We start from the raw sequence: 26,541 nt of genomic DNA, 5'->3' as shown, positions 1-26,541 counted from the left end.
AGTCAATATTAACTACTCTCTTGGAGAGTTAAGACTGGGTCTTTATACCTTCCAATCCTTCCAACATCTGCTTCTGATTTCTCCCCACTTTATTTTCCGAGGGAATTGGTCAAGACCAGAAAACAAATGCCATCACTATTATGTAGGAAAATTTATAGAGTCAACTTGGTGGATTGATGATTTCTAGTCCATTAGAGTGCAGTGTTAGTTTTTTTGTTTTCAGGTATAAACTGTAACCTTTCATCATTTTTAAACTTGATAATTTAAAAAATAATAAAATAATAAAGAACATGAAGGGGGAGGCTGGTTAAAAAGGTTCTTACCCAGAGGAAACCAAGTCCTTTTTTGTTGTTCAAAAATGTCCATGATATTGAAAAACAAAAATAAAATTATATCAATCAGAAATTTGGGCCAATATGTCTTATTTGGGATCAGAAAATACTCATAAATATTATGTAACCACTTTAATAGATAATGGCATAAAATGTCTTTTATTTTAAGACCATAATGAAAATGGTTGTGGAAAGAACCATCAAAGGGAACTATTTATAGTGGTCAGAACATGACTCTGAAACAAAGCCATGTGGGTTCATATCCCAGTTCTGCCACTTACCAGCTGCATGACCTTGGGCAAGTTACTTAACTTCCCTGTGTTTCAGTTCAGTCCCTTCTGTTGTAACACAGGGATACTAATAGTACTTACTTGGCAGGACTGAATGAGTTAATATATGTAACATGTTGTGAAGAATGCCTGGCCCATGGTAAGTGCTATACACATTTGCTATCATTATTATCTCTGCAAAGCTTTTTCTAGACTGTGAAGCCCTACAGAAAAGCTAGGTAATATTATCGCCATAATATTAAAAATGTTATGTAGTTTAATACCAAAGAAGAATGTATGAAGGAATATTTTGCAGATAGGAGTAGAGGGGAGGGGTGAGGAAGGGGAAAGTGGGTAGGTGAGGGAGAGAGAGAGAGGGAAGGGAATAAGGGAGACAGAGGGGTAGGGGGGAGGGGCTGAGGAGGGGAGGAGATGAGGGGGGAGGGGATGAAGGGGGAGGAAGAAAGGGATGAGGGGGAGTGGATGAAGGGAATTAGAATGAATTAAATCAAAAATCTCCATGAGCCCCTGGCTGGAGTTTGGATGACATAAGAATGCCCACTATTAAGGAAACATACTCAGCAAGTGAGAAATAACACAGTTCTGATTATGCTGCATGCCTGAACTTTTTAGTTAAAGGCAAATACACCCAATGCTGTGTCTGTGATGACTAAAAGACTAATGTTTCCCAAGGCATTGCTAAATCCACAAGTTCATGTAATGTATTAATGCTTACATCTTTCTCTTATCCTCTCTGTACTCCCCAACATGGTGGCATGCCCAACAATTATTTTTTATGTAGAATGACCAACAGTTTAGCCACAGTAGAAAAATCATGGCAAATAATACCACCACTACATTTTTGACATCTAAAAATAATAAATAAATAAATAAATAAATAAATAAATAAATAAATAAATACATTCTTACTATGTTGGGCAGCAATAGGCTCTCCTTGTCCCACTCCCTTTCTGCAGCATTGTTCAAATCCTCCCCAAAGCTGTGCTCACAAGTGCCATAGAAATAGATGCATTCATCTGATCTCTTGGGGTACTTACAGCTTTAGGAGTAGAGGCAGGAAATCATCTCCATGACTTGAGAGTCCTTTTAAGATCACCTAATACAGACTGCTTAGTGTTACAACTTTTCAAGAGTGTAATCACCTTTCCTGCCTCACCACTGCGCAGCATGACCCCGATGTTGCAGTGACAGGCACAGAACACACTGGGGTCCCCTGAATAAGCCATGACCCTTCTCATCTCCATGGCTTTGCGTGTGCATCTCCCCCAGCCTGGGATCTTGCAATCATAGCAAACTTCAGTGAGTCCAACTTGCATGCTCTCTGGGAAACCTCTCTTCAGTACTGTCCCTTCTTAAACTTTCCCTTCCCACCATCACCCATTATGTCCTATAATTACTGGTTCTTTCTTCTGTTTTTCCTAGGAGACTATGGACTTATCTAGGGCAGAACTTATTTCTTGACTTTTTTTCCCTTACTTTCCAATAAGTGTTTATCAAACAGATGAAAGCATTCCAACTGCTTCTCTTATAAATAAGGAAACTGAGATCGGTAGAGTTAAACAGCTTGTCTAGGGGCATTCAGATTCACAGCAGAGACCCGGGGCAGGTTCTACTCCTCAGTGAAAATGAGCTTTTCTGGGTACTTCATGAGGATTTAGTTTCCAGAAATTCTATTTCATACAAAATATGAAAAGAATATACAGGCATCATAACCACCTTCCATTTTTATCACTGCTCATCTTCTCCTAATTGCTTTCATAGAGCCTATTTTTGGAAAAAGAAGAAGGGACTGTTACACAAATAAAACAGCTTGTGAAAAAAATGCAGTGTTGTTGAATGACCGACAGGTAGGTCGTGAGTTTAAAGTTCACGGTACTGAGGGCCACTCCTGTTTCCTACGTGCCTGCTTCATACAGAAAGGCAAAGAAGCCAGGCGTCTGACAGATAGTCATTGTTGTCACAACCTCAGGAGTGGATGCTAATACTCTCATCTTAAGTAAGCGAGAACCAAGGCCACAGAGGTGAAGTCACTGGTTCAGGGTCAAGCAACCCAGCAACTAATTGGCAGAGTCCAAATATGAGCCTTGTTTTCCTTGACTTCCAGTGCTCTCCCCAGCATCTGATACTGTTTCCCTCTACATGCATATATCACTCTGGCCCTAAAACTCCAACTCCATTTTAAAATCAAAATAAAACTAAAAAAATAGCCTCTTTTTTAGTTCTTGCTACAGTCTCTTTGAAGTTGAAAGCTTGTTTTGGAACTAGAAATACTTCAGGATTAATTGTTTCCTGAGAGCTTTGAGCTCCACATGGGAGTAGGTGGAAAGACGATTTGGACAATGTCCAGTGATGGTCAAGGGCCAATTAGTGATGGTGAACTTGTGTGAAAATAGGGATTGCGAAACAAAACTGGAGTTATAGGGACATTCCCTCAAGATGAGTATGACTCCCAGAATGAAAAAAATAAAATAAAATAAAAGGTTCAAGTATAAAAGATAGGGAATTTAACATTGGTAAGGAAAATGTTTGAGATTTAAAAAAAAGTGGGCACAAGGATATTTTAAATGTTCAAATAAAAATAAACTTTGAAACTTGAAAATTTGGTTTGGTTGCAATTTGAGTTCTAATAAGTACAGAAGTTCAAAAAGAATAAACGATTATAAACACACAGACACACCCTGGTTTGGGATGTGTTTCCTCTAAGGTGAGCTGCAGTTTCATTGTGTCCTACTAGGTTTGTTTACAAGATGCAGAATGGCAGCCAGCTGGAAAGGGACTCTGCACTTTTATGTCTTACTTGGTGAGGCTGGTTCCTAGCTATGAACCAAAAAAACAAAAACAAAAACAAAAACAAACAAAACAAAACAAAGCAAAACAAACAGTCAAAAAACCCCACCTTCTCAGATTCCCAACTGGCAGGCCCGTCTTTACTATAAAAACTGTACTGGTAGTTTAATCAGTAGGTAGTTTTGCGTTAAATCTGAGGCATCTGTATTAAAATGTATTCACTTCTGTACTGTCTAAAGATAATAACACTCTATTTTCTGAGAGAAAAGTTCTGAGAATAAGGCTTCACTGTTGATATATCAGGTGGGGATGTCAACTGAGAAAAGCAGCTCTTTTTACAGAAAGACCTTCTTTGTTCTGTTTGCTCTTGTTGTTGGTACTAGCAATCGTGATCGCAGCAAAGAGCTTCTGTGAGCTGTAGATTTAGTGAGAAACTGATCCAGACACACACTTTGGTTAGTCGTCGGCTGCATGCCCAGCAGTGGGCTTGCTACCATGCGGCCAACAGTACACTGAGAAGGCGTAAACACCTGACCAGGAGAAGCTTATATTCTAACACAGGGAATGATCAGAGTAAAAGAAAAGGCAACATAGTACGTGCTAATTACAGTGCATTAAATTAGCAAGTTTTCTTTTTTTTCCTTCTTTTAGTATTGTTTATTTTACTGAATTCAACCGAGTCCTATGGATTTGACCAATGATAGGGATGGGAAGAAGCCAGGGATCCATTTAGTCTAATACAGACTTTTTTTTTCATATTTTAACTTCTCTGCAACTGTTGTGCATCTTAAAAGTGATGGTATGTATTTGATGAAATAGCTACTAAGGCTACTAAGCACTTGTATCAGGGACTCTGCTAAGCATTTCATATGTATCAATTTATTTTTAATTACAGAGGAGGTAAGTATGATGATTACTTCCTTTGCAGAGATGAAAAAAGTAAAATAGAGAGGTTGAGTTATTCACGTAAGGTCACACAGCTTGATCCGGGCCAACCTCAGACAGCCTGACTCCAGGGCCTGTACACTATTCCCGTCGTTAGCTCACGGAGCAGAGGGCCCTGAACGGCAGCTGAGGGGTTTGGACCCAATCTGAAGCACGTAATTAAGGAAATGGGCAATGCCTTTCTCACCGAAGCCCCCAATCCTAGAGTACCAGGAGATTCCACTTTGGAATAATAAACTTAGCCTTTCATTCCCATGAAGGAAGTTGGTTCATTGGGCCCAGAATAAAAAAGGTTGTTATTACTACTTTTTATTTTATGAAGTCATTTTTTTTCTCGTTCCATTACACAAACTACTATAATTTGCTCAAAATTAAAAAAAAAATATTATCTCATGTGGCTCCTGTGTCAGTAATATTTAAAAATGAAAGCTTTTCCTTGGTCTATCTACTCTTCAACTTTGCATAAGAAATGAAAACAGATCTTTGTCATCTACTACTTTCTTACTTCAGAAAGTTGCAGTGCATTCAAAGATGGGAAAAAAATTGTGTGTGTGTGTGTGTCTGGTTTCTTATTTGTATCTGTGTAATTCTCTAATGCATATCCATCCTCATGAGTTTACGCATAAATTATAAACTAATTGAAAGCAGAAATGACAAGTGGTTTTGCATTATGAATGCTTGGAGGTTTATGAAACATTTAGTAATGAAGGCTTTAGGCCTACATTTAGGCCTCACTCTGGCACACATGGTCAAATATACCAAGAGCCTATTCCTAGGGAAAATAGAAATATTCTTTTTTGTGGTTACGGTTTTGATGACAACTTTGTCCTTTTATAAAGAAATATGATACCATTGGGAATGAAGAAATGGTCTATGGAGAAAAGAAATGTCATAGGAAGCATGTCAGGAAAACCACTGGGCTTTCTCAGGGATAGGCATGAAGTATAAATTGGTAACCATGACATTTTCATAGAAATTTTAAGTATAAATATTGATCTAATTGAAGACTTAGGTTTCTGGACCCTGTAAATCAGGTCATAGTAAGAAACAAACAGTAAAATATTTAGGTCTTTGGAGCAGGTGGGTTAAGGTACAGTGTCCTTTTAACAATAAGAAGGAAATTTGTGGCCTGGCTCAGACATGTTCTAAGCACATGTGTGAACTTGAGCAAGTCACTCCTTTCTCAACTCTTGTTCTTTACCTCTGAGATGGAAAGGTTCAACCAAATGCTCTCTGGGGTCTATTTCAGCTCTCAGTACTTAAAAAGATGATGTAAGCATCATTTCTTAACATGTCTCTATATATGTCTTGGCACTGTCTTGATATATTTCATTATTCATGAAGGAAATAACGTATCTTTTTCTGTTACCTGTCTCATTGGAGTCTTGTGAAGAGTTTAGCCTTCTAGACAAAGGTGCCACATACATGCTGTTATTAAAACAGAAGGACAGGACACCGATATCGGGAATGTTTCAGATAAGAGGTTCATTATCATCTGTACAGACAGGAGATGTGAGAGTGTTGCCATGAGCACAGGAAGAAAATCTCAGCCCATGTGGATGCTAACTGGTGGAGAACACTTGAGCGCTGAGATAAAAGATAATACACATCCACAGATGGCAGCAACAACGTTGGGACCGGGTTTTGTGGTGAGAACAAAATAGGTCAAAGGTAGGCCTTCTGAGAATCACAGTTTCTCACTCTGCTTTGATCCAACAGAAAGACTGCTCTTCAGACTGCTCTTCAGACTAGTTTTAATGTATGTGTTTAAGATAACACTACTAAAAGAGATGTGATGATTAATTTGAAACTAGATGTTGGATAAATATTTATGTCTATTTGTAAGTGGGCTGTTAGGAACTTGGAAGAAAGTATGCAATTGTGACTAATACTTAAAAGGGTGCTATTTTTTATTTGATTTTTTAAAATATTTTATTTATTTATTTAAGAGAGAGCGAGTGCATGAATGAGAGAGCACAAGCAGGGGGAGCAGCAGAGGAAGAGGGAAAAGCAGATGTCCTGCTGAGCAGGGAGTCTGATGCAGGGCTCGATCTCAGGACCCCAAGATCATAACCTGAGCTGAAAGCAGATGCTTAAATGTGAGCCACCCAGGTGCCCCTAAAAGGAGTTTATTATCTCAACTCAGGTATAAAATCTATAATGTACCTGAAGTACAGTATAGATATTGGGCATTATTTCTATGGGGAATTGCAACTTGAAGACCAAATCGGGTGATGGTTTCACATCTTCTCTGACTTTGTAGCTTTTCTTGCTAGTGACCACCGGGATGCCTCTGTGTTGGGTTCTTGACCAGTGCGGGTGGAGCAAATACAACCAGTCAACAGTGAACCAACTTTTTATAGAAAAGAAGGGACTTACCTATATAACTAAGAGAGCAGGCTGCTTCCATGCCATTCACTCCTCACAATACAAAGGACAGTGGAACCATTGTGCAGAGGTGAGAGCATCTTCACTTCTCACAATGCTATTCGCATGCCTAAGGCATTTGAACATGTAAGAATTGATTTACCCTCTCCTAGTTGTTCTTCCTATTTCAGTTTCTCCTTTTTTCCCATTATATACATCGATGACAGATTAATTTTCGAAGAAACCACCATGCAAGTGTGCTCTGTATTCTCATCATACTGTGGAACACTTTTGGCATAGGACTGATTATATTTTATTATAATTTTCCGTTGACATGTCTGTCCAATGAGAGTATACTTAACACTATTAATTTATTAATAAATGCATAAATATTTCACTGGTTATGTAAAAATAGTGCAACTTTTCAGCTGCCATTATTGAGCCCCTTCTTTTACACACACACACACTGCATGTGTGTCCTGACATTCATACTCATATACACACATATTCCCTAATTCTCATAGCAACACGTTTTACAGATGAGCAACTGTTATATTATTGTGCAAGGCCACAGCCATAACAAGTGTTCAAATCAGAATACATATTTGTCTGAGTCCAAAGCCCATATTCATATTTTTTCCACCATTAATCCGCCCCATCCTTGTCAATGGTGAGTCTGACAATGAAAGCTCATTATAATTCTTGGCCCTCTTTGCTTGCCTGACTTCATTTCACTCAACTTTCCACAAGAAACAATTTGCTCCATCATAGCAAGTGTCCTTAGTGCTTCCCCTGACTCTACATATACTTTATTATACAATCATATCACCAGGGTGTCTTGTTAAAATGCAGATTCTGATTCAGTAGGTTTGGGATAGTGCCTAAAATTCTGCATTTCTACAAGCTCCCAGTGATGCTAATGTTGCTGTTCTGTAGTCCACACTTTGAACATAAAAGTACAGAGCATCCTTGAATGTGCCTTCGATCCTTCCCTCCACAAAATGCTCCTCGCTCCTTTTCTTCCTAGTTCCACTACCAGTACCACCTTTTCTTCAATACCATTCCCAGTTCCTCATCTCACTCTGACCCTTACTAAATCCCAACAGCATTCCATTAGTATTTGGGATTAGCAACTTGGTGTTCTTTTTACTATTTTTGCATGTATATATTTGATTTTGCCTGCTAGACTTCCTAGAAGTAAAGGTTTCTTATAACTTCTATTCCTGCCAGAACTTAGCGTAGTGCTTTTCTGTAGTGTTTTGGTAGATAATTGTTGGTTCTTCCTCCCAGCTCACTAGCCTCTTTCCGTAGTGACTTCCCTCTTTCCAACCCAAGGAAGGAGCAGGATCTCTATGGGTGGACTGTTAGCAGCCCTGTGCTCATGTGTGTCTCCATAACAAAATGAGTCAACCGGAGTTCAGTTTGTTCTCTGGCATTTGGAATCTGAATGAAAAGAAAAATTTGGTCTCTTTCTTCAGGGGGATGTTCTGTTAATAGAAACATGATCAAAGGCCACATTTTCTATATGTGGGTGGAAGAAACAAAAGAAGTCGGTCTACACAAGGGGAAGAATGAGGTCAGTCCAGATAAAAACACAAAGATGAAAATTTCAAAGAGGATGTCAGGAAATCCAAACAACAGTTCTTGAAGCACACCTATATTGTTAGCCTTTGGATTTATAATAGATAATTTATAATAAATGAATTTATAATAAATAATTTATAGTAAATAAAGCGAACTCCTCCTTTTTCCCCCTTAAACAAACTGTAGGAGCTGTAGTTACTTACAATCAGTCTAATATAAATAGGATTTATGTATCTGGTATTGATAATGATAATGCTGACTGCGATCCATGTCAAATGAATCTTATACATTGGTTTATTTGCCATCTCAGGGGATGATAAAATGAAGACTGTAATATATTACCCTAAACCAATGATGTTTCTTAAATTAAAGTCTTCAGAGAACCTGCATCAAAGTCACCTGGAAGCTCTTTTAAAATGGACATTACCTGGGAGAAAATATTTGCAAATTATATATCTAATGAGTCACTACTCAAAATGTACAAAAACTCATACAACCCAATAGAAAAACAAAAACAAAATTTAAAAAAATCCAAGCCAATTAAAAAATAGGCAGAGGATCTGAATGAACATTTTTCCATAGAAGACATACACATGGCCAACAGGTACATGAAAGGTGCTCAACATCACTAATTATCAGGGAAACGCAAATCAAAGTACAATGAGGTATCACCTCACACCTCTTAGAATGACATTAAAAAGACAAGAAATAAACATTGGCAAGAATGTGGAGAAAAGAGAACCCCTGTGCACTGTTGGTGGGAATGTAAATTGAATAAGAGATACCTGCATCCCCATATCCATTGTGGCATTACTTACAATAGCCAAGACATGGTAACAACTTAAGTGTCCATTGATGTCACATTTGTGACAACATGGATGGATCTTGAAGGCAATATACTAAATGAAATAAGCCAGAGAGAGAAAGATAAGTGCTCTATGATCTCACTTATATGTGGAATCTTAAAAAAACAAACTCACAGAAATAGAGAACAGATTGGTGGCTGCCAGAGGTTGGGGTGGAGTAGGGGATAGGGGAAAAAGCGTAAAGGTAGTTAAAAGGTAAAAACTTCCAGTTATAAGATAAATAAGTTCTGGGGACATAACGTGCAACATGATGGAAATAGTTAACAATATTTTATATTTGAAAGTTGCTAAGAAGGTAGATCTTAAAAGTTCCTATAAGAAAAATTTGTAATTATGTAAGGTGATAGATGTTAACTAAACTAATTGCAGTAACCATTTTGTAATATATACACATATATCAAATAATTACGCTGTATACCCCAAACTAGTATAAAGTTATATGTCAATTACATATCAATGAAACTGGAAAAAAGAAATAAAACAGATATTCCTGGTTGTCATGGCTGACCTACTGCATCAGCATTTTTGGTGTTGGGACCAGAAATCTGAATTTTAATTAGGCTTCCGAAAGATTCAGTCATTAACTAATTTGTTTGGTAAGACCTATACATACTATTCTGAAGCTGTTCAAAGATTCACCAGCTCATGCGATGGCTTTGACAGATACCAAATGTCAGGAGAACTTTATTCCCTGCATTCCAATGTCATCCTCAAATCCTGGCTCCTTAAATTCTAGTAAAACTTTACAGTCTCATATCAGAAAATGAAACCAGAGCTATTTATAAATATTTTCAAGATGGAGTGCTCTTGCTACTAATTTCTCAGGTTCTTCTTCCAGCTGTCATTAAATTCAATGTCTGAGCCCAGTTTCCTTTACAATAAAGGAAGTTCTCACATGATCTAATAATGCTGGGCAAATCTAAATCTGCTTCCTCCTATTCTGACCTCAGAATCAGTGTAAGCAGCCTTCATGTCTTTAACCTCTGTTTCAGTCTTACAGTTAAAGTAACAAATTTAGTTTCATGCCTGTTGAGAGGTCTGAGTAATCATTAATTCACAGTGATTATGCCAAAATAATTAGATGTTTGAAGATAATGTGCCTTGTCTTCTTCCATTTTCTTCACTAAAAACTAGTAAAAAAAATCTATTCAAATTTATATGGAAGATAACAAGTAAAATACAATTTTTTTTTTCAAAGTGTTGGTCTGTGGCCCAAAATATTATATAGAGGTCTTTATCTTATTATCACAGATGAATAAAACATTTAAATATCTCCTTCATGGCTGTTAAGGCACAGTAGAGTCAATTCATGCCCAGGGAGCTTTAATCACAGACCATCGTCATGATAAATGGTGAAAAGTCAGTGTGGGCTATCATGTCAATGGCTACTGGGGGAGTTTTTAATGGGAACATTGGCAGCATGCAGTTCATAACTACTTTTAAGAAACACTTCTGATTTAAAGGCTAAATGAGTATCATTACAGTATCTTTACATGTAGTATTTCTAGAGAAATTCCATTTTAAAAGGAGGCTGGTTATTGTAGTCAATGTATATAACAGATTTCTTGAGTGATGCAAATATTGTCAATGGTTTAAAGATACTGGTAGTGAGTGAATTACTGACTTTTAGGTTGAGCTATCAATTTTTAATTTTTTGTGACCCATTATATCATTCAAAATCAAGTATTAAAGTGGGGCCATGAAGAAAATATATCACATAACAAGAGAATAAGAAGAATCATGATAACAGTAAAGAGCAGGTTGGAAAGGTAAAAGATTTCTAAGAGTTTTTTATGTTGCCCCAGGTAGCACATATCATCTGCCTTGTTTTCTTTTTTTTAAAAACTCAGTTTGCAGCCTCAAGCCCCAAACTAGAACCTACAGAAACTGTTTAAAAAAATACTACATAATTTAAAAATAGCCATTATGGCCAAGTAGAACAGGGAAGGAATAAGAAGCAGACCATTTGAGAAAATAACACAATTCACAATCCAATGTGAGTTTCCTAAAATTAAAAGTGTTCCTCTGAATGCTGGGAAGAGAATAAAAAAAATATATAGTTTAGCCAATCAGAAAAATAAAGTCCCTTTGTGTCTTACTGAATATTTGACAAAGATGCTGGATATTCAAATTGAATAAAAAAGGCTACCTGGATCTTAAGGGTGGAGGTCCATCGGGCTACAGATATGTTTTGCTTCGCACACTAATTTAAAATAATGAAAAAGTGACAATTTGAAGACTTCAGAAAGTCCATGCAAATATCCAGATAGCCACAGGCCCCACTACTCCAGATTTTCTTACATGGATCTGCTTCGCATACTTGAAACCCAAAGAGCCACTTGAGGTTGGGGATCCTCTTAGAGATTCTCACTGAAAGGGTAGAATGTTAGAACTGAGGGCGCCTGGATGCCTCAGTCAATTACACGTCTGACTCTTGGTTTTGGCTCAGGCCATGATCTTGTGGGTCCTCAGATGGAGTCCTGCAATGGGCTCTATGCTCAGCAGGGAGTCTACTTGAAGATTCTCTCCCTCTGTCCCTCCCCCTATTTGTGCATGTCCTCGCGCACGTGCAATCTCTCTCTCTCTGAAATAAATAAATAATCTTAAAAAAAAAGAATTCTTTAAGCATGTTAGAACTGGTAGGGAACTGAGAGACCATCTAATCCAATGGCCTCATTTCAAGTTGATACAACAGGCACTTGTTGTGAGGAGCATTACGTGTTGTATGTAAGTGATGAATCACTAAATTCTACACATGAAACTAATAATACATTGTATGTTAACTAACCAGAATTTAAATAAAAACTTAAGAAAAAAAAAGTTGATACAACACAAACCAAGAGGGTAACAGGGATGTGTTTTAAGACTTTCCCATTAAGTAAATCAATAGAAACTCTTTATGGAAGTATTTGGACTGATCAGGTACCCAACAATCTTTTGTTGTTTGGCACAACAAGACTCTAGTTTTACCTTTTAATCTTATGCTAAGTCAAATTTGACCTAAAAGAATAATGATGGTTTAGTTATCAATTCATGAGTTGGTTTTAGAATGAGTCCCTGTTGCTGGGGAATATCAGAAATATCCAATTTTAAAACTTTCTACTTGATAAATACCACAATGTCCAAATACACACAAATATACAAAGACTTTTCATTTACTGTCATCAAGAATTCACACAGAACTTATAAGGATTCTGGAATTTTAAGATACTATTCAGTTCACCATTGCTTCAAAAATAGGCAACTTTTCAGGAACATATTACTATCTTACTAATAATTCTGGCATTATTTTAAGACTGAAAGCTAAAATCATGCTCATATACATTGTGTACATAATTAAAGGGTTTTAGGCTCAAGGAAAACTAAGTATACAGAGAAATCGACTTATTCCCTGTCAACTCTCTTTTTCAGGGAGGCTTCTGGCCATGAGTTAGTGTATTTAGCACGCATCTGGTATACAAGGAAGTTTATCAATTCAATATATTCTATGAACTAAAAACCAGAAAAGAAAAATCAACCTCATTAAGTAACATTGAATATCAGATATTCAACACATCTTAAAACTGCAACTACTATATTGATTTTACAGACACTTTTAAGTTGCCTATTTACTACCAAATTCTATATCTGATTCACAGTCATGTTTAAAAGAAAAAACACCAGTGAAGTTAGTTTTTAAGAATAGAAGAGGGGGACAACTCTTGAAATTACTTGCAAGTATAAATGCACTGAAATACCTCATATTCCTGGGAAAACTTCAAGTTGTCATTTGCTTTCAACCTTTCAATGTGATCTGCAAGTTCCAAGATAGGAATTGGAGGATGGCTAGCCATACCTATTAAAAGGAAAGAAGAAACACATTTGAAAACAAATGCAAAACAATGGTGACTATTCCAAAATATAGAGAATACTATAGTTAGAAATGGCCTGAAAATATGTGAGTAGTAAAGATGTTTAATGTGAGGAAGCAGGCAGATAGTTTGGTTACTCAAAGCAGGACATGCTCTGGAAGGATGAATTTTGTAGCCAAATGAAAAGTCACCAAGCATAATCCCCAAACTAACACTCCTAGTGTAAAAGAAAGCGTTATTGTGCTATGAATCAATATGGTTAGAGCGGAGAAAACTGACAGTCAGGCTTGATGTCAACTTCTGCTTTGAGTAATGACTGTTATGTCATTTCAAACTCCTTCTCCTGCACTGTGTGAAATGGAAATTGTGTGGAATTAAATGGTGTAAAGTGAATTAAGAAAACAGACACTGAGAAAGACCTAAAAGGGAAAGAGTAGTAGTTTGATAGGAAACATAAAGTGACTTATGCATAATCAAGGGAAACTAACTTGAAGAATGAAGGTTACCAGGGTAACCGGAATCATCTGAACCTGCAAAGGAAATGATGATGTAAATAAAATAAAATAGAACGAATTTGTTAAAAAAATGAAATGGATAGTCTGATATACTTTTTTTAAAGGATTGATAAAAATGTTGCACGTTTTTACAGGATTCACTAGACATTGTGACTTGATTAAGATCGCTTTAATATTTCACAAACCTGGAGGTGACTGACAAACATGCAAACATGGACACAAAGAATGACATGCACCACAGTTCATAGACGATAATCACTGATGACAAAAATCAGACACCAAACTGAGTTTCAAAAATGTTTCCACTAGTAGCAGATTGTAGAGGTTGGGGTTGTGGCCTTCACCTGGACATTTATAAATGGCCACACTAACAGTTTTGTGGTATTTGCCCCAGGTCCCCATTTTTCAACCCCCAGCAAACCTACAATCTACTTCAGGTGTAAACATCTTTGTCCACAAATGGGAAATGAATGCAGGAGAGTGAGCAGATGGTGAAGGGACAAGGAGGGAAAGGGGATGGAAAAAGAAAGAAAGCAGTGACAGGGACAGCACATCTTAGTTCAGTCTGCCAGCTGAAGTGATATGTTTCACAGATTCTGTTAAAAATAATCCACCACTAATTTTGGTGATTCCTGTGTCTTTCCATTGTTTTTTCACTTTTCATGTGATTTACATTTCATTTCTTTGTGATTAAATTTTTAAGAGTACCATGAGAGAGCATCGCTGACTCATGTCTTATGGGTACAAATTCCAGCTGGCTAGAAAAACTTGAACTAGCATGCCCCCAGGGAAGCTTCTGAAGCTGAAAAAGAATGGGGGAGGAGCTCAAACTGGAGGCCAAGTTGACATTCTGCTGTCCTGGGACTCTTTGGAAGGTATTAGGCTATGGAACGGTGACCATAAGTCAACAAGACATGTGATTATTTTATGGGCGTTTTAGAAATTGTGCCATTTATTGAAAGCCACCTAGTAAGTTCCATTATCTCAAATGTCAAATTATCAATGGTTCTGGTAAGTTAAGTAAAAAACTATTTTGCTTCTTCCAGACAATCCTTTTAGTACACTGTTATAATAGGTGGTGTTTTAGTGTTTATAGCTTCCAGTCAACTAAAATCTTAATGGAAGATCCCATAAAAATGAGTTGGCTTAGAAATAGAAACTCTTTGTTGCAGATATAATTATGTATTTGAACCAAAATGTTGGAGCCCATTTCTGGATCTTTTCCATAAAGGTGGTAGAATTGAACTAATTTATATTCTGTGGAGGGAATAGGTGGGTGACAGTGGTCTAATAAAGTGATCTTATCCAGATGAGGCACTCCCAATGACAAGAATGGAAATGCAAAGGCACAAGAGACTCTAGGCTTATCTGGAAATGGAAATGGACTGATGTAGACATCCATTACAGTGCTTTAACAGAGAAAATAAAGAGACAAAGATGTTTAGACCTTTTCGAGCGAATCGTGGGAGAGAGTTATTATCATATATGGACTGAGTGGTGGTTTGGCTAGAGAGGGAGGACACAGAGCCAATCAGGGAGGCGTAGGGGACTGAATTACTGCTCAAAGCTGCAAAAAGTAAAGCCAGTTGGAGATGGGAAAAGTATTAGTATAACAGCAGTAGAAGACCATAATAATCAACCAAAGATGTGATCAACATATTTACTTTGGAAGCTAATTATACAGAAATCCAAGTAAACCTATACTGACTTATCTTCTAAATCAGGATGAATATATCATATGCAAAGATAGCATAGCATTCAAGAATCATTGTTTAAGACACATCAATATGTATCATGTTCCATCACAATTCTAGGACAAGTAAAAATGGCAGAATGGATGTTTCATGGAAAGAGGAGGAGAATATGTGGGATTCTGATGGTACAAGAGAAGGAATCCTAGACTAGAATATGGATAAGAGTTCTTCTGGTTTTGCCATCTACTAATAGGGACAAATCACCTGCTATCAAGAACCTCGATTTTTTATCTGTAAAATAAAACTGCAGAGCCAGGTAACTTCTGGAGTCACTTCCTTCTTTATAACTCTCACTTCTACCTCCTGTAGATAGGATGTCTAAACATATGGAACAACAGAGAAGGGTCTCTTGGGCACAGTTCTCATGTAAGTGAGATAGCTGATACTTCTATTTCTGATATGATAACTTTTTACCAGTTTGTTACTGTTTTTCACAGCCCATCCATCACCTACCATCCATGTATGCTTTAGGGCAAAACATATTAAGGTCATCCTCAGAATGAAAACGAGGCTTTTATGTTGTAACATCTGATTATCAATTTTTAAATTTATTTTCTTAAAAGGTGGAAGCACAAACCCTGCAGTTTTTTGTTGTTTTTGTTTGAAGGTTTTTTTTTGTGGGGTTTTTTTGGGGGGCACAGAGAGAGGGATGTGAGAAAGAGGTACAAATACTAGAAGAAACAATTTCACAGGAAAAAAAAAAAGAACTTTTCTGATGGAAACTGACAAGGCAACCAAAAGGCTGCAGAGAGGAAGAATTTCACAGGCACAGAGAAAGGTGGTGACTGGCTTACTACATGATGCTATTAGTTACATGTTCCCTTACACCTTTGTACTAGAAAGAAAGCTTATTTCTCTGAGATGCTGAAGTTCTAAATTTGCTTTTTTGGGAAAAAGTAGATATATGAACACATATCAGTAGCTTCTTTGGTTTTCTTATATATCATCATCTTTTGATGATATTATATTTATTTTAGTCTTCTGTCCAATGCTGGAGGCCAGGGCTCAGAGGGGCTGCCACACTGTAAGTAAAGGCTTTTTACAATATTTCAAAAAAAATCTGTAATTGGCAATCTCTATCAAAATGGTAAATGTGCCTACCCTAGGACCTTGTACTTGCATTTCCAGGTGTCTAATATTTCGAGGTAGCAACAAAGATGTGAAAAGATGTGTGCTCTCTGTACTGCTTACTGCAGTATTATTTGCAAGAGTGAAACATGGAAAATAGCTTCCATTAATACGTAATGAGTCAATACATTTTGTGTCATCTGTAGAAGAGAATAGCATCAATACCACTGGCTGCTAAGAAGGAGATAAAACCTAATACACTAACTTGGAAAAAGGTCTATGTTTATGTAGTTAAACGTTAAAACAGGAAATTTTATGTACATCACCTGTCTGTCTATAGACCTGCTATACATTTTTATTAATTAAAGAATTGTATATACATGTGAAAAAATCTGGAAGCATATCATGGGGCTGTATATGGTAACTATTCCTGAGGGGGAAATTTGGAGTAGTTATAGGGAATCTTTTACTTATATTTTAAATATGCCTCCCCCAAAAAAGAAGAAAAATAAGAAGTGGGGGGATAAAGAGTAATTTCTATTTTCTAAATGTGCTTTTTTCACCTTTTCCAATTTATGAAAATTTTCAAACATACAAAATATTTACTATAATGAACACCTGTGTAGCCACAACCTATGTACAATTGTTAACAAGATTATTTTCTACTTTACACAATTCCTCCAATAAATGTGTGTTGCTTTTGTAATTAAGAACAAGAATTATTTGAGGTACAGGTTATAAGAAGACTTGGAAACATTTTTTTACACACAAAAGAACTTTCCTCCCAACCTAGGCTAATGGACACAGTTCACTTTGGTTTAACATGTAACTCATCTATCAACTCATCTTAGTGCACACCCAGCTACTGCTGTCCACAAAGATGTCTGAGGATTAACAGAGGTTTATTTTAAAACCATCTTTTTTTAAAAGATTTTATTTATTTCATTGACAGAGAGAGACAGAGAGACAGCGTGAGAGGGAACACAAGCAGGGGGAGTGGGAGAAGGAGAAGCAGGCTTCCGGCCGGGCAGGGAGCCCGATGCGGCACTCGATCCCGGGACTCTGGGATCATGACCTGAGCCGAAGGCAGTCGCTTAACCAACTGAGCCACGCAGGCGCCCCTAAAACCATCTTTTAATAAGTGGGTATTTCCCCTTCCTCTGTAGAGCTTACAGACTTGTAAAACTTGATTAGCAGTTAATAAGTCTATCAAATTCTTCTACAACATCTCTTTCCTTTTCTCATTTTATTCAATTTTCCATTTGAAGTCATAAATCTAACTTTAGCTAAATGATACCTTCTTACACACTTAGGACTCTAATTTTGCAGGTCATGGGTGATACAAACAATGGTATTTGAATTGCATGTTTCATACTAGTTCTTACTGACCCAGTATAACAATAAATGATGACTAATTATTGCCAACTATCTATTTTTTAATAGATTGTGTAGTTTAGGTTCTAAATATAAATGAGTTGAATACTGCCAACTCTAACAGACAGTATTCTGGCTAATAAGCATATTCATGGGAAACACCTACAAACAGAGTACTACCCGCTCTCCTGAGGGTGTTAGCCTTCCTCGCCCTGTTCAGATGCTTGAATATAGCGTTTCACCAATACAGCGACTAGACTGTCATCCAAAATTTGGAAAGTGTGCTAAAGCAATGTTTTTCTTTTTCTCACAACCTTGCAAAGATTGTTCTACTGAAAACAACAGATTTCTCTGCCTTTACTTGGTGCCTTAGTGGAGAGACAGTGGACAGGAATCTGATGTTTCCTTTTCCTGACCCGGCGATAGGTGTGTCTGTAGTATTGCAGTGAAGGGCATATTTCTTTGAAGTATTTAAACTTTCAGGATACTGTATTTATATGGACTTTGGAATGTATTTTCAATACCTTTGGAGTATGGGGTAGAATTGAGGGAAAATCATCTGCCTCCTTATATTCTAGGCTCTTCAACAAGAAATACTTAAAAAGTAAATAGTTTTTCCATTCCCAAGATATTTTTTAAAACAAAAGTGTAATTTATAGAATTAGTGAACTAAATGATGTGCTTCCTTTACCTTCTGAAATACCTTCCATTTCAAATGGAAGTCTTTGTTTGATATTTTATCTTTCTCAACAGATCCATCGGAAGTGGAAGTGAACTTGCTTTCATGAACAAGTTCAGGTGCTAGGGGCTGATACATGAATCACAGGTTTTTTATTTCATTGAAAGTCATTTGTTTGGAGTGAAGGTGTGGGTGGTTAATTCCCTACTTATGCATACCATTAATAAGAACTGTCAAAATTTATGTTTGTGGATAAACGATTTTACTTCCAAAGGTATGATGTATATAAAAGCACATTTCAGACAGTGAGAGGGTTTAAAATCCAAAAATTAAGGAGCGTCATATCATTTGCTGTGCAACACCTAGTAAAGGGATCATTTTATTGCATCAGGCAGGAAAGCCATTGATTATTTGTGAACAAGAGGAGAGGAAAAAGTACAAAAATGGTATTTGGTTAACAACGCTACCTATTATCCTATTGGCAAGTAATTAAGGCGATTTGTAGCCATTGCTTAGAATCTGTACTGGCTGAAGCAAATGGTCACATTGTTATGAATTTCACATTAATAGCTGAGTCTATATTCTTTGTGAACTGGTGAAATTTTCAGGACAGCAGACCTGGGAGCTTGGGAGGTAAATAGACTGTTTCAACAAATCAAGCTCAAGTAGATTGCTTACCTGAGCTAAAAGGCACAACACAGTGCTTCCTCAGTGAGCAGATGTGCTAGGACCTTAGGACAATATCTCCTGTTCTATTTTCTTCCTCTATTAAACCCCTTTCTCCCTCTTTATTGATTTTGCCCACTTTATTTCATTACCCATTTGATGTAATAAGTCTAACCTTCATTAAATGATACCTCCTATAAATTTAGGCCCCCATTTCAGTTTTGTAAATCTATTGATGAGATAAGCAATGTCCCTTCAACTGCAACATTCATTCTCCTTTCCATCGACTTCTGTGAAATTTAACAAGCTCTCTCCATAAATGGATCTCATATTCCCACATACACTGGGAAATTAGATTCTTTATAAACTTTTTTTTATTAGACCATATTTGCAAAATTGCCCATAAAAGCGAGAAGTACTTAATAGATGGAGGTCTCTTGGTTGAAGTCATTTCTATTCCCTTCCTTGTTTGTAGTTGCCAGCACTCTGCTAATAATCCTTTCTACACAGTTCCCATTCATGCTTCCTATTTATGCCTGGAAACATACTCTGTTGGTGCTGGAATAGATGAGGGAGAGCACTCTTACTGCTCTTTTTCTTCTGGGGCTATCTTTGACTTTCCATTCACCCTATGCTATGCTTCTGTCTCTACTAGAAGACCAAGGTTGTTTCCAATACAGATCACACTTCACATAAAAGCCAGAAGGGGCAGGGCAGAGCAGCAAAATAACAGTCATTCTCTATTTCCACAATGTTCTGCTTTTGTAAAGAAATCCTATAACACATCATCTATGTGGCTTTTAGGTCCTCTATACATTGGTTTGGCCAAATTGAAAAGTGCATGAATTCCTGGGTCCATTATTATGAAGTTGCCTATAGCCTGAAGAAGTAGTACACTACTATTTCAGAAAGTGAACTGAGAAGGTTTACTACAGAAACTCAAATCATATCCAGTTGCCTTAATGGGATAGCTAGATAAAGACTCAACAGGGAGCATCTACAAGACTACAACAATCCCAGAAGACTGCATAGGTTTGTTTAATCATCACCACACGTGCATAGTCCACATTTATCAGCCTTTTAAAAAAATACATACAGGAGATTTTTGGCTACATGAACATTTTCTTCTACCTTTATGCTGTTGGAGGTATATCTTTGCTTTTAAAAAAAACCTGATTTTTAAAAAGTCTAACCTCCTTTGAGATAGAACTTTAAAAATGACCCACATTTATGATGATGATTTGTATAGCCACTTTGAAAATGCCAGATGCTTCTTTCAACTGAATTGTTACTAGTTACTATGATACGTCTACATGTAAAAGAGAAAATATGCCAAACACAATATGTTGTATTCAAGTCAAAGTAATTCACTGCAAATGCGTAGTTTAATAAATTTGTAGTGTATCCTACTGTGAGTTAGGAAGTCCATTTGACACATTTGCCAACAATTTGGTGAACAATAACATAACCAAATTTTAATCAGACTTTAGATCAGTTCTTTACTTTCTTAATTATCCTTAGGTATTATGACAGTGCCACTCAGTTTTATGTTTTTAGATCTCTTTACTACTTATGATTTTCCACTCATTTGGTATAAATAAAATTTACTTGAAAGAAAGCAAAATAAAGTTAGCCTCAAATTAATAATACTGTACAAAATGCCCCTCAGCAGGAATGACATGTTTGCTCTGTTGAAGCACTTAATGTTCTTTAAGAAATAAGTATATTTTTCTTAACCTCAATCACTTTATGTGCCTCCCCACAAGAAACCTAAATTGGCCAGTTATATGCAGTATAGGTAATTTTTTAAAAGAAACTAATTTTTGCCTCACTTTGTTTCTTTCCCTCTTACCCCCCCTTTCTTCAGTGAAACATAGATGCAAATTAATAGGAAAATACAAAATAAATCTATTCTTTCCCCATGGAATGAATGATGCAACACCCATCCATCCATTCATTCACTTTATGAGAAACTGAATTCTTGCCAGATAGATGTCATTAAAAATAATAAACTGTGTTAAACCCCCCAAATGGTAGATATTCTTGCAAGACTATAGTTTTTCCAAAATTTGAAGATGAATTACATGTTTTCTCTTGTCTACTCCTCCTCAGATTTGCAAAAAGAACTTTCCTTTCAAGACTTATGTATGGTGAATCTCAATAATATTACAATTAAAATCACGATAAACAAAATTGTTCTAAATAAAGAGATGTATTTATCTCTCAAAACAATATCAGTTGGCCAAAAAACTTTCAGCAAATACTGTATTATGGACAAGATGAGTCCTGCCTCTTACCTGGTGTTTGAAAATTAAGGCGCCTCAGTTCTACTGGGTCTGTTGGATGGTGTGAAGGGACCTCCTTACTGTTGGGTATGCTGCTCTTTCTAGAGTCAGACTCTGCCCTCTTCCTATAGGGAGAAAAGAAAAATGTAAGAATAAAATAAAAAAGCAATAAAAACACTTAAAAAGCAGAGAGTCACGCAGCCCCCTCTCCCTCCCAACTTTCTATTTTAAACCATTTGACAGACCAGCTTTGTGACCTTGTTCAGGTTGCTTTTCCTCTCTTGGCCTAGACTGTTTCCTCAAGTCTAAAACTTTTATTTAAGTGAATGATCTCAAAGTCTGTCTAGAATTAAATTCTTCATTACCTCTACCTTTAGGCTTTAAGGAGGGTGTTGGAGAGATAAACTTGAGTCCTTGTTCAGCAAATCTCCTTTATCCACTGGTTCAATTTGTGAGGAACAGGACAGAGTACCGGTAACAGCCAATGCTAATAGAGTACCAATAGCCATGAATGTGGTTACCATAGAGAAAACCTCTGAAACTACTGAGCCTCAAGCTGAAGAGCTAAATCCATACTCCCTTTTTCCTCTTTCCAAGATTATATGACTGATGGCTACAAAGAGGCCTGCATTGGATATTCCCATTAGGCAGACAAATACAGTTTGTTCTAAGATTCCAAGTTAGCCTAACACCCGGGAGGAGAATTAGCACAATGCAAGACCAACATCCCCTTTCTCTTTCAAATTAAAAAAAAATAGTGTTGGCTGTTTGTAGTGTTAAGCTGTGATTAATATTTCATTAATGAAAGTCAATCACAGAAAGATCAGAGAAAAAGTAGTTTCACCTACTGTGTCTCACTTTTCCAATGATTATTCATGGCATAGGAACCATTAATAGTGCCTTGTTATAAGTAATTCTTCACACAATTCATTTCATCTTTGTTTTAATTACTATCTACAACTTTTATTAAATACCTTTGTTTAGGGTGTGATAATGTAGTATTAACAAGTGTCTATGCAAGAAAGGTCAGGGTTTTCTTTTTCTTTCTTTTTTTCATAAGATTTCTTATTCATTTTTTTCAAACCCCTCAAACACAGAGTGCTACCTATATTCTTTAAGGTTAAATTAGGTCAAAAACTGAAGAAATGGAGGACTTTTCAAGCAGTGCTTTATTCTGTCTTTATTATTCGAATACTGATTCCAACAATCTCCGGGCTGCAGTCATAATCCTAGCATCTCACCCTTGTTCAAAACAAAGACACTCTTCTTTGGGGAAAGGGGCACAGCGGTGTTGAGGAACACTCCCTTCTCTTTCTGATATGACTGTCGCACAGCTCATTAGCGTTGCTGTGGCAATGGGATCTCATTCAGTGCCACCCAGGTCGTTCCATGGTTAGCCAGAGGGCTCCTGTTAAATAGCCTTTCTTTCCATCTCTGCTCATCTGGATAAAATAAAACTAACCAGGGGATGAAGGGAAGATTGATGCAAAGGGAAAGCAGACTTGATTTGCTCAAGTGCAACGCCTTCGGCAAAACGGCGTTGATGGAATACATTTTCTTGGGTGAGTCCTGTTAGACAACTTCCTCTCTCAGAACCTTGGATTAACCTGTCTCAGGATTTCCCGTTTCTACCTAAAGGTGTCAGGTATAGCCTGAAGACAGAATGTACTGCCAAGCTATACTACCAATCGGAGGTGAGCAGTGAATCTGAGGCGTGCCAAAAGTACTGGCCCTTCCAGTTGTATGGAGTGGAAAATGAGAACAGAAGGAAAATCAGAGCTGAGGGCTGGCAAGAAAGATAGGAGAAGAAAGGGAAAGAGTGGCTTGGAAGACCATGTATGTGAAAGAAGGACATGGTGACCAGTTTCAGAGTAGAAAATATCCCTGTGTTTAGGCTGTGGGTATTTCCCTCACAGAGATTCATTTTACCACCAAAGATACAGAATCTAAACAGTCTAATGAAATGCCACCAACTGCTAGTCAGTCAGTCCCACGTGTAACAAACATATGCTTGGTTATTCTCACTTCAGGGAACCCCAGGGGCCCTTCTTAGGTTTGTGTGTTTGTTTTTCCCCATACGAGTCGGCACAGATACATTTCTTTACTGATGTGCCAGACCTAATGATTCAAACCTGGATTTTTATCCCTTCTCAAAGTGTCTCCACTGTCATTCTTGCAAGATTATGGAACCAGATGGAGAAATTTCTGGGCAAGGAAACTAGGTCACTCCTGCAGGTATTGTGGGGCATACTCTTTATCTTCTTTTTCACTGAGGCCAGGCTGAGTGATGCTGAGACAAAGGGACAGAAAAGAAGACTCTCTGAAGAAATTTAGTCTGTTTCTCTGGTGCTAGGAAAGGTGAACATCACACCTTGTTGTCCAGATGAATCTCAAAACCCAGAGCTTGGGACTAAAATTGCAGTTTATAATTGTGATAAAGTGGGGGGGGGGGGTTTATGTCAGGTTTCCCTGACATTTAATAACTAACTTCTTCCTCACTTTATCTGTTCAAAGAAATGACCTCCAAAATCTCAGATTCTAAAAATCCTAACCATCTCAGAAAACGAGCTGTTTCAATTTTGTTTTGCTTAGTTTAGTTCTGGTGATCATAACATGGATAATTCTGGCTGCCCACACTTTTGTCACATTATTTTTAAACATAAATGTGCTAAAATGGTTGTTTTCCAACAGAAAGGATTTCTAAGAAATGTTTGCAGGATGAAGAGTTTGGTCATCATTGGTAATAATGGTAAAGAGCTTCAAAAATAGAATTTACTGCCATAGAGTATTAAGTGGCATATGATGGTTTAAATCAGGGCCAACATGAATGGACGTAGTCACACGTTTTTCCTAAGTTTTCAGAGGTCTCATTATTCTCATTTTCAATGAGGAAAAAAGCAAAGAATAGTAACTCCAAAATGATCTGAATTTTGCCTTGCTATTTTATTTTTTCTGTTAAGATTATAAAGTCCTATTATAAGTGTATTTCCTGCAGAGAGAAATATCTGCCACATGCAGGAGTTATATGGGTGAAAAGGAAATGCAAGGTTACATGACATTTCAGATATGGTGGAAACTGCTAGTAGTATAAAAACGTGTGGTATTTTGGAATGTGGATCATGTATAACAAAAATGCTACTCTGTGGTCTAACGGGCTTTTTATTTTCATTTATTCTCACCTGGCTCTCATCTAGGGATAAAGTGGGAGGGAATCTACTTATTGAGAACAAAGATATTCAGACATATGGGCCAAGGCTTTTGGAAGACAGATACATTTATCTGAAATCCCTACTATTAATATTCAAAGAAGTCAGTTCAAACACTTTATGATTTTTTTTAAGATTTTATTTATTTATTTGACAAAGAGACAGTGAGAGAGGGAACACAAGCAGGGGGAGTGGGAGAGGGAGAAGCAGGCTTCCCGCCAAGCAGGGAACCCGATGAGGGACTCAATCCCAGGACCCTGGGATCATGACCTGAGCCGAAGGCAGATGCTTAACGACTGAGCCACCCAGGCGCCCCAACACTTTATGATTCTGATACCTTTAAGAATGCAACCCCATTCTGCCACTACTGGTGTGTATCTTCTTGGGGAAGTCAACTATAATACTTATCAATTTCTTCATGTACAAAAGAGAAGAAGAAGGTTAGGAGATGATGTCTAGGTTAAATGTTGTGATTCTTTAGAAGTTGAATTGTTTTTTTTAATTTATATATTTTATAAAGAATAAAGTTATTGAAGGAAATTTCTAGTCCTTCCATGTATACATTAGATGTATGCATTTGTAAAGTTACCCACATATGACTTAGATAATTCCAAAGCATAATACATAAAGTATCATTTAATTAAGAAAATTATAAAGTCATTTTTAGTATTTTGAATATGCAATAAATGTTTAATTAGTGGTTCTGAAAAAAAAGAGAGCCAACTCTCTCATCTTAATGGAACCAGAAGGCAGTGATAATGTTATAAAATGTGGACAGTATTAAATGGGAAGGTAGATCTCTGAGTATATTAAATGGGTTTAAAGTGTTTTGTGTTTCAACTAAAAAACAAAACAAAAAACAAACCTACTTTGCATGTGTTTTTAGCTGGATTAATGACAACTAGTGATATTAAAAAAAAAAAAAGACACCCTATCGAAGTGCTAAGTTTTCTATCAATGAAAGTAGCTTGCTGACCAGTGTTTAACTGATTTTAGGGAAAAAAATACAGCCATGGTTCTCAAACTTTAGCATGCAGCCAAATCACGTGGGAGGGCTTACTAAACTGCAGACTGTTGCACCCACACCCACAGTTTCTGATTCATTAGGTCTGGGGTAGGGAGTCCAAGAATTTCTACTTCTCTCAAGTTCCCAGGTGATGCTGATGTTTCTGCTTCTGGTCCAGGGAACAAGCATTGGGAACTACTGGAATACAGCACTGGGAGGAAGGCAGTTGAGATGAGCACTGAGACCCTTTTCTTAGTTTAAGTTTTATCAGAAATTTGTATCTATTGATATAAATATAGATAGATAGAGAGAGAGATAGATGATAGATAGATGATAGATATAAGTTAGAAAGGTAGAAGGTTAGATTGAACGAGTCGTTCAATAATCACAGAGATAGCTAGTCTTACCATTATTATTATTATTATTATTATTATTATCATTATTACTACTACTACTACTACTACTACTACTATTGCTGCTTCTGCTATTATTAGTTGAGTCTGGAAAACATGGAAAATAATTTGAAACTCTGTAAGAGTTTTCACAAAGGCACGGCCACCAATATTTGCAGGATATGAAAATGCCAATAGTGTTCCTGTATCAGGAGGTGACCTCAGATCAAACTTAAAAATCGGTCTTGAGTAAAAACAAACAAAACAAAACAAACGTTTTATGGGACACCTCACATTTCTGTTCTGTAGACACATTAACACATACAAAGGCTCATTAAAACAAAGTTCAGACTGGTTTCATTACTTTCTAAATTTGGATAATTTGTTATTTATTTTTATATAGACAAACTAATTTATTTCCCTCAGAATCATTTTAATATCAATCATTTTAATATTTTATAAACTAAGCTTTGTCCATCTTCCACTTGCCAGGTAATACCTTTTATATCCAACCTCCACCCTCATCCCCTCTTTCAAAGGCTACCGGTATCTATTACTGAGCATTAAAGGAGTT

General features: G+C 36.9%; 1 protein-coding gene across 50 annotated transcripts in view; it reads right to left on the bottom strand.

Moving 5' to 3' along the window:
• The window catches only part of PTPRD (protein tyrosine phosphatase receptor type D), a 2,332,398-nt gene that overhangs the window by 96,682 nt on the left and 2,209,175 nt on the right, over window positions 1–26,541 (bottom strand). For 34 of the 50 annotated variants that reach the window (XM_032392357.1, XM_032392358.1, XM_032392356.1 and 31 more), the window contains 3 exons: window positions 21,376–21,488; window positions 13,511–13,552; window positions 12,909–13,006 (listed from right to left, as the gene is read on the bottom strand). In XM_032392357.1, the coding sequence (XP_032248248.1) occupies window positions 12,909–13,006; window positions 13,511–13,552; window positions 21,376–21,488 (253 nt within the window). The remainder of the gene's footprint in view (window positions 1–12,908; window positions 13,007–13,510; window positions 13,553–21,375; window positions 21,489–26,541) is intronic. The other 16 variants (XM_032392381.1, XM_032392384.1, XM_032392383.1 and 13 more) reach the window with 1 other exon arrangement.

The sequence above is a fragment of the Phoca vitulina genome, unplaced genomic scaffold (assembly GCF_004348235.1).
Source record: "Phoca vitulina isolate PV1807 unplaced genomic scaffold, GSC_HSeal_1.0 scaffold67, whole genome shotgun sequence".
NCBI classification, from domain to species: Eukaryota; Metazoa; Chordata; class Mammalia; order Carnivora; family Phocidae; genus Phoca; species Phoca vitulina.
The sequence above is the reverse complement of the archived record's forward strand: the minus strand, read 5'-3'. Positions and strand labels throughout refer to the sequence as shown.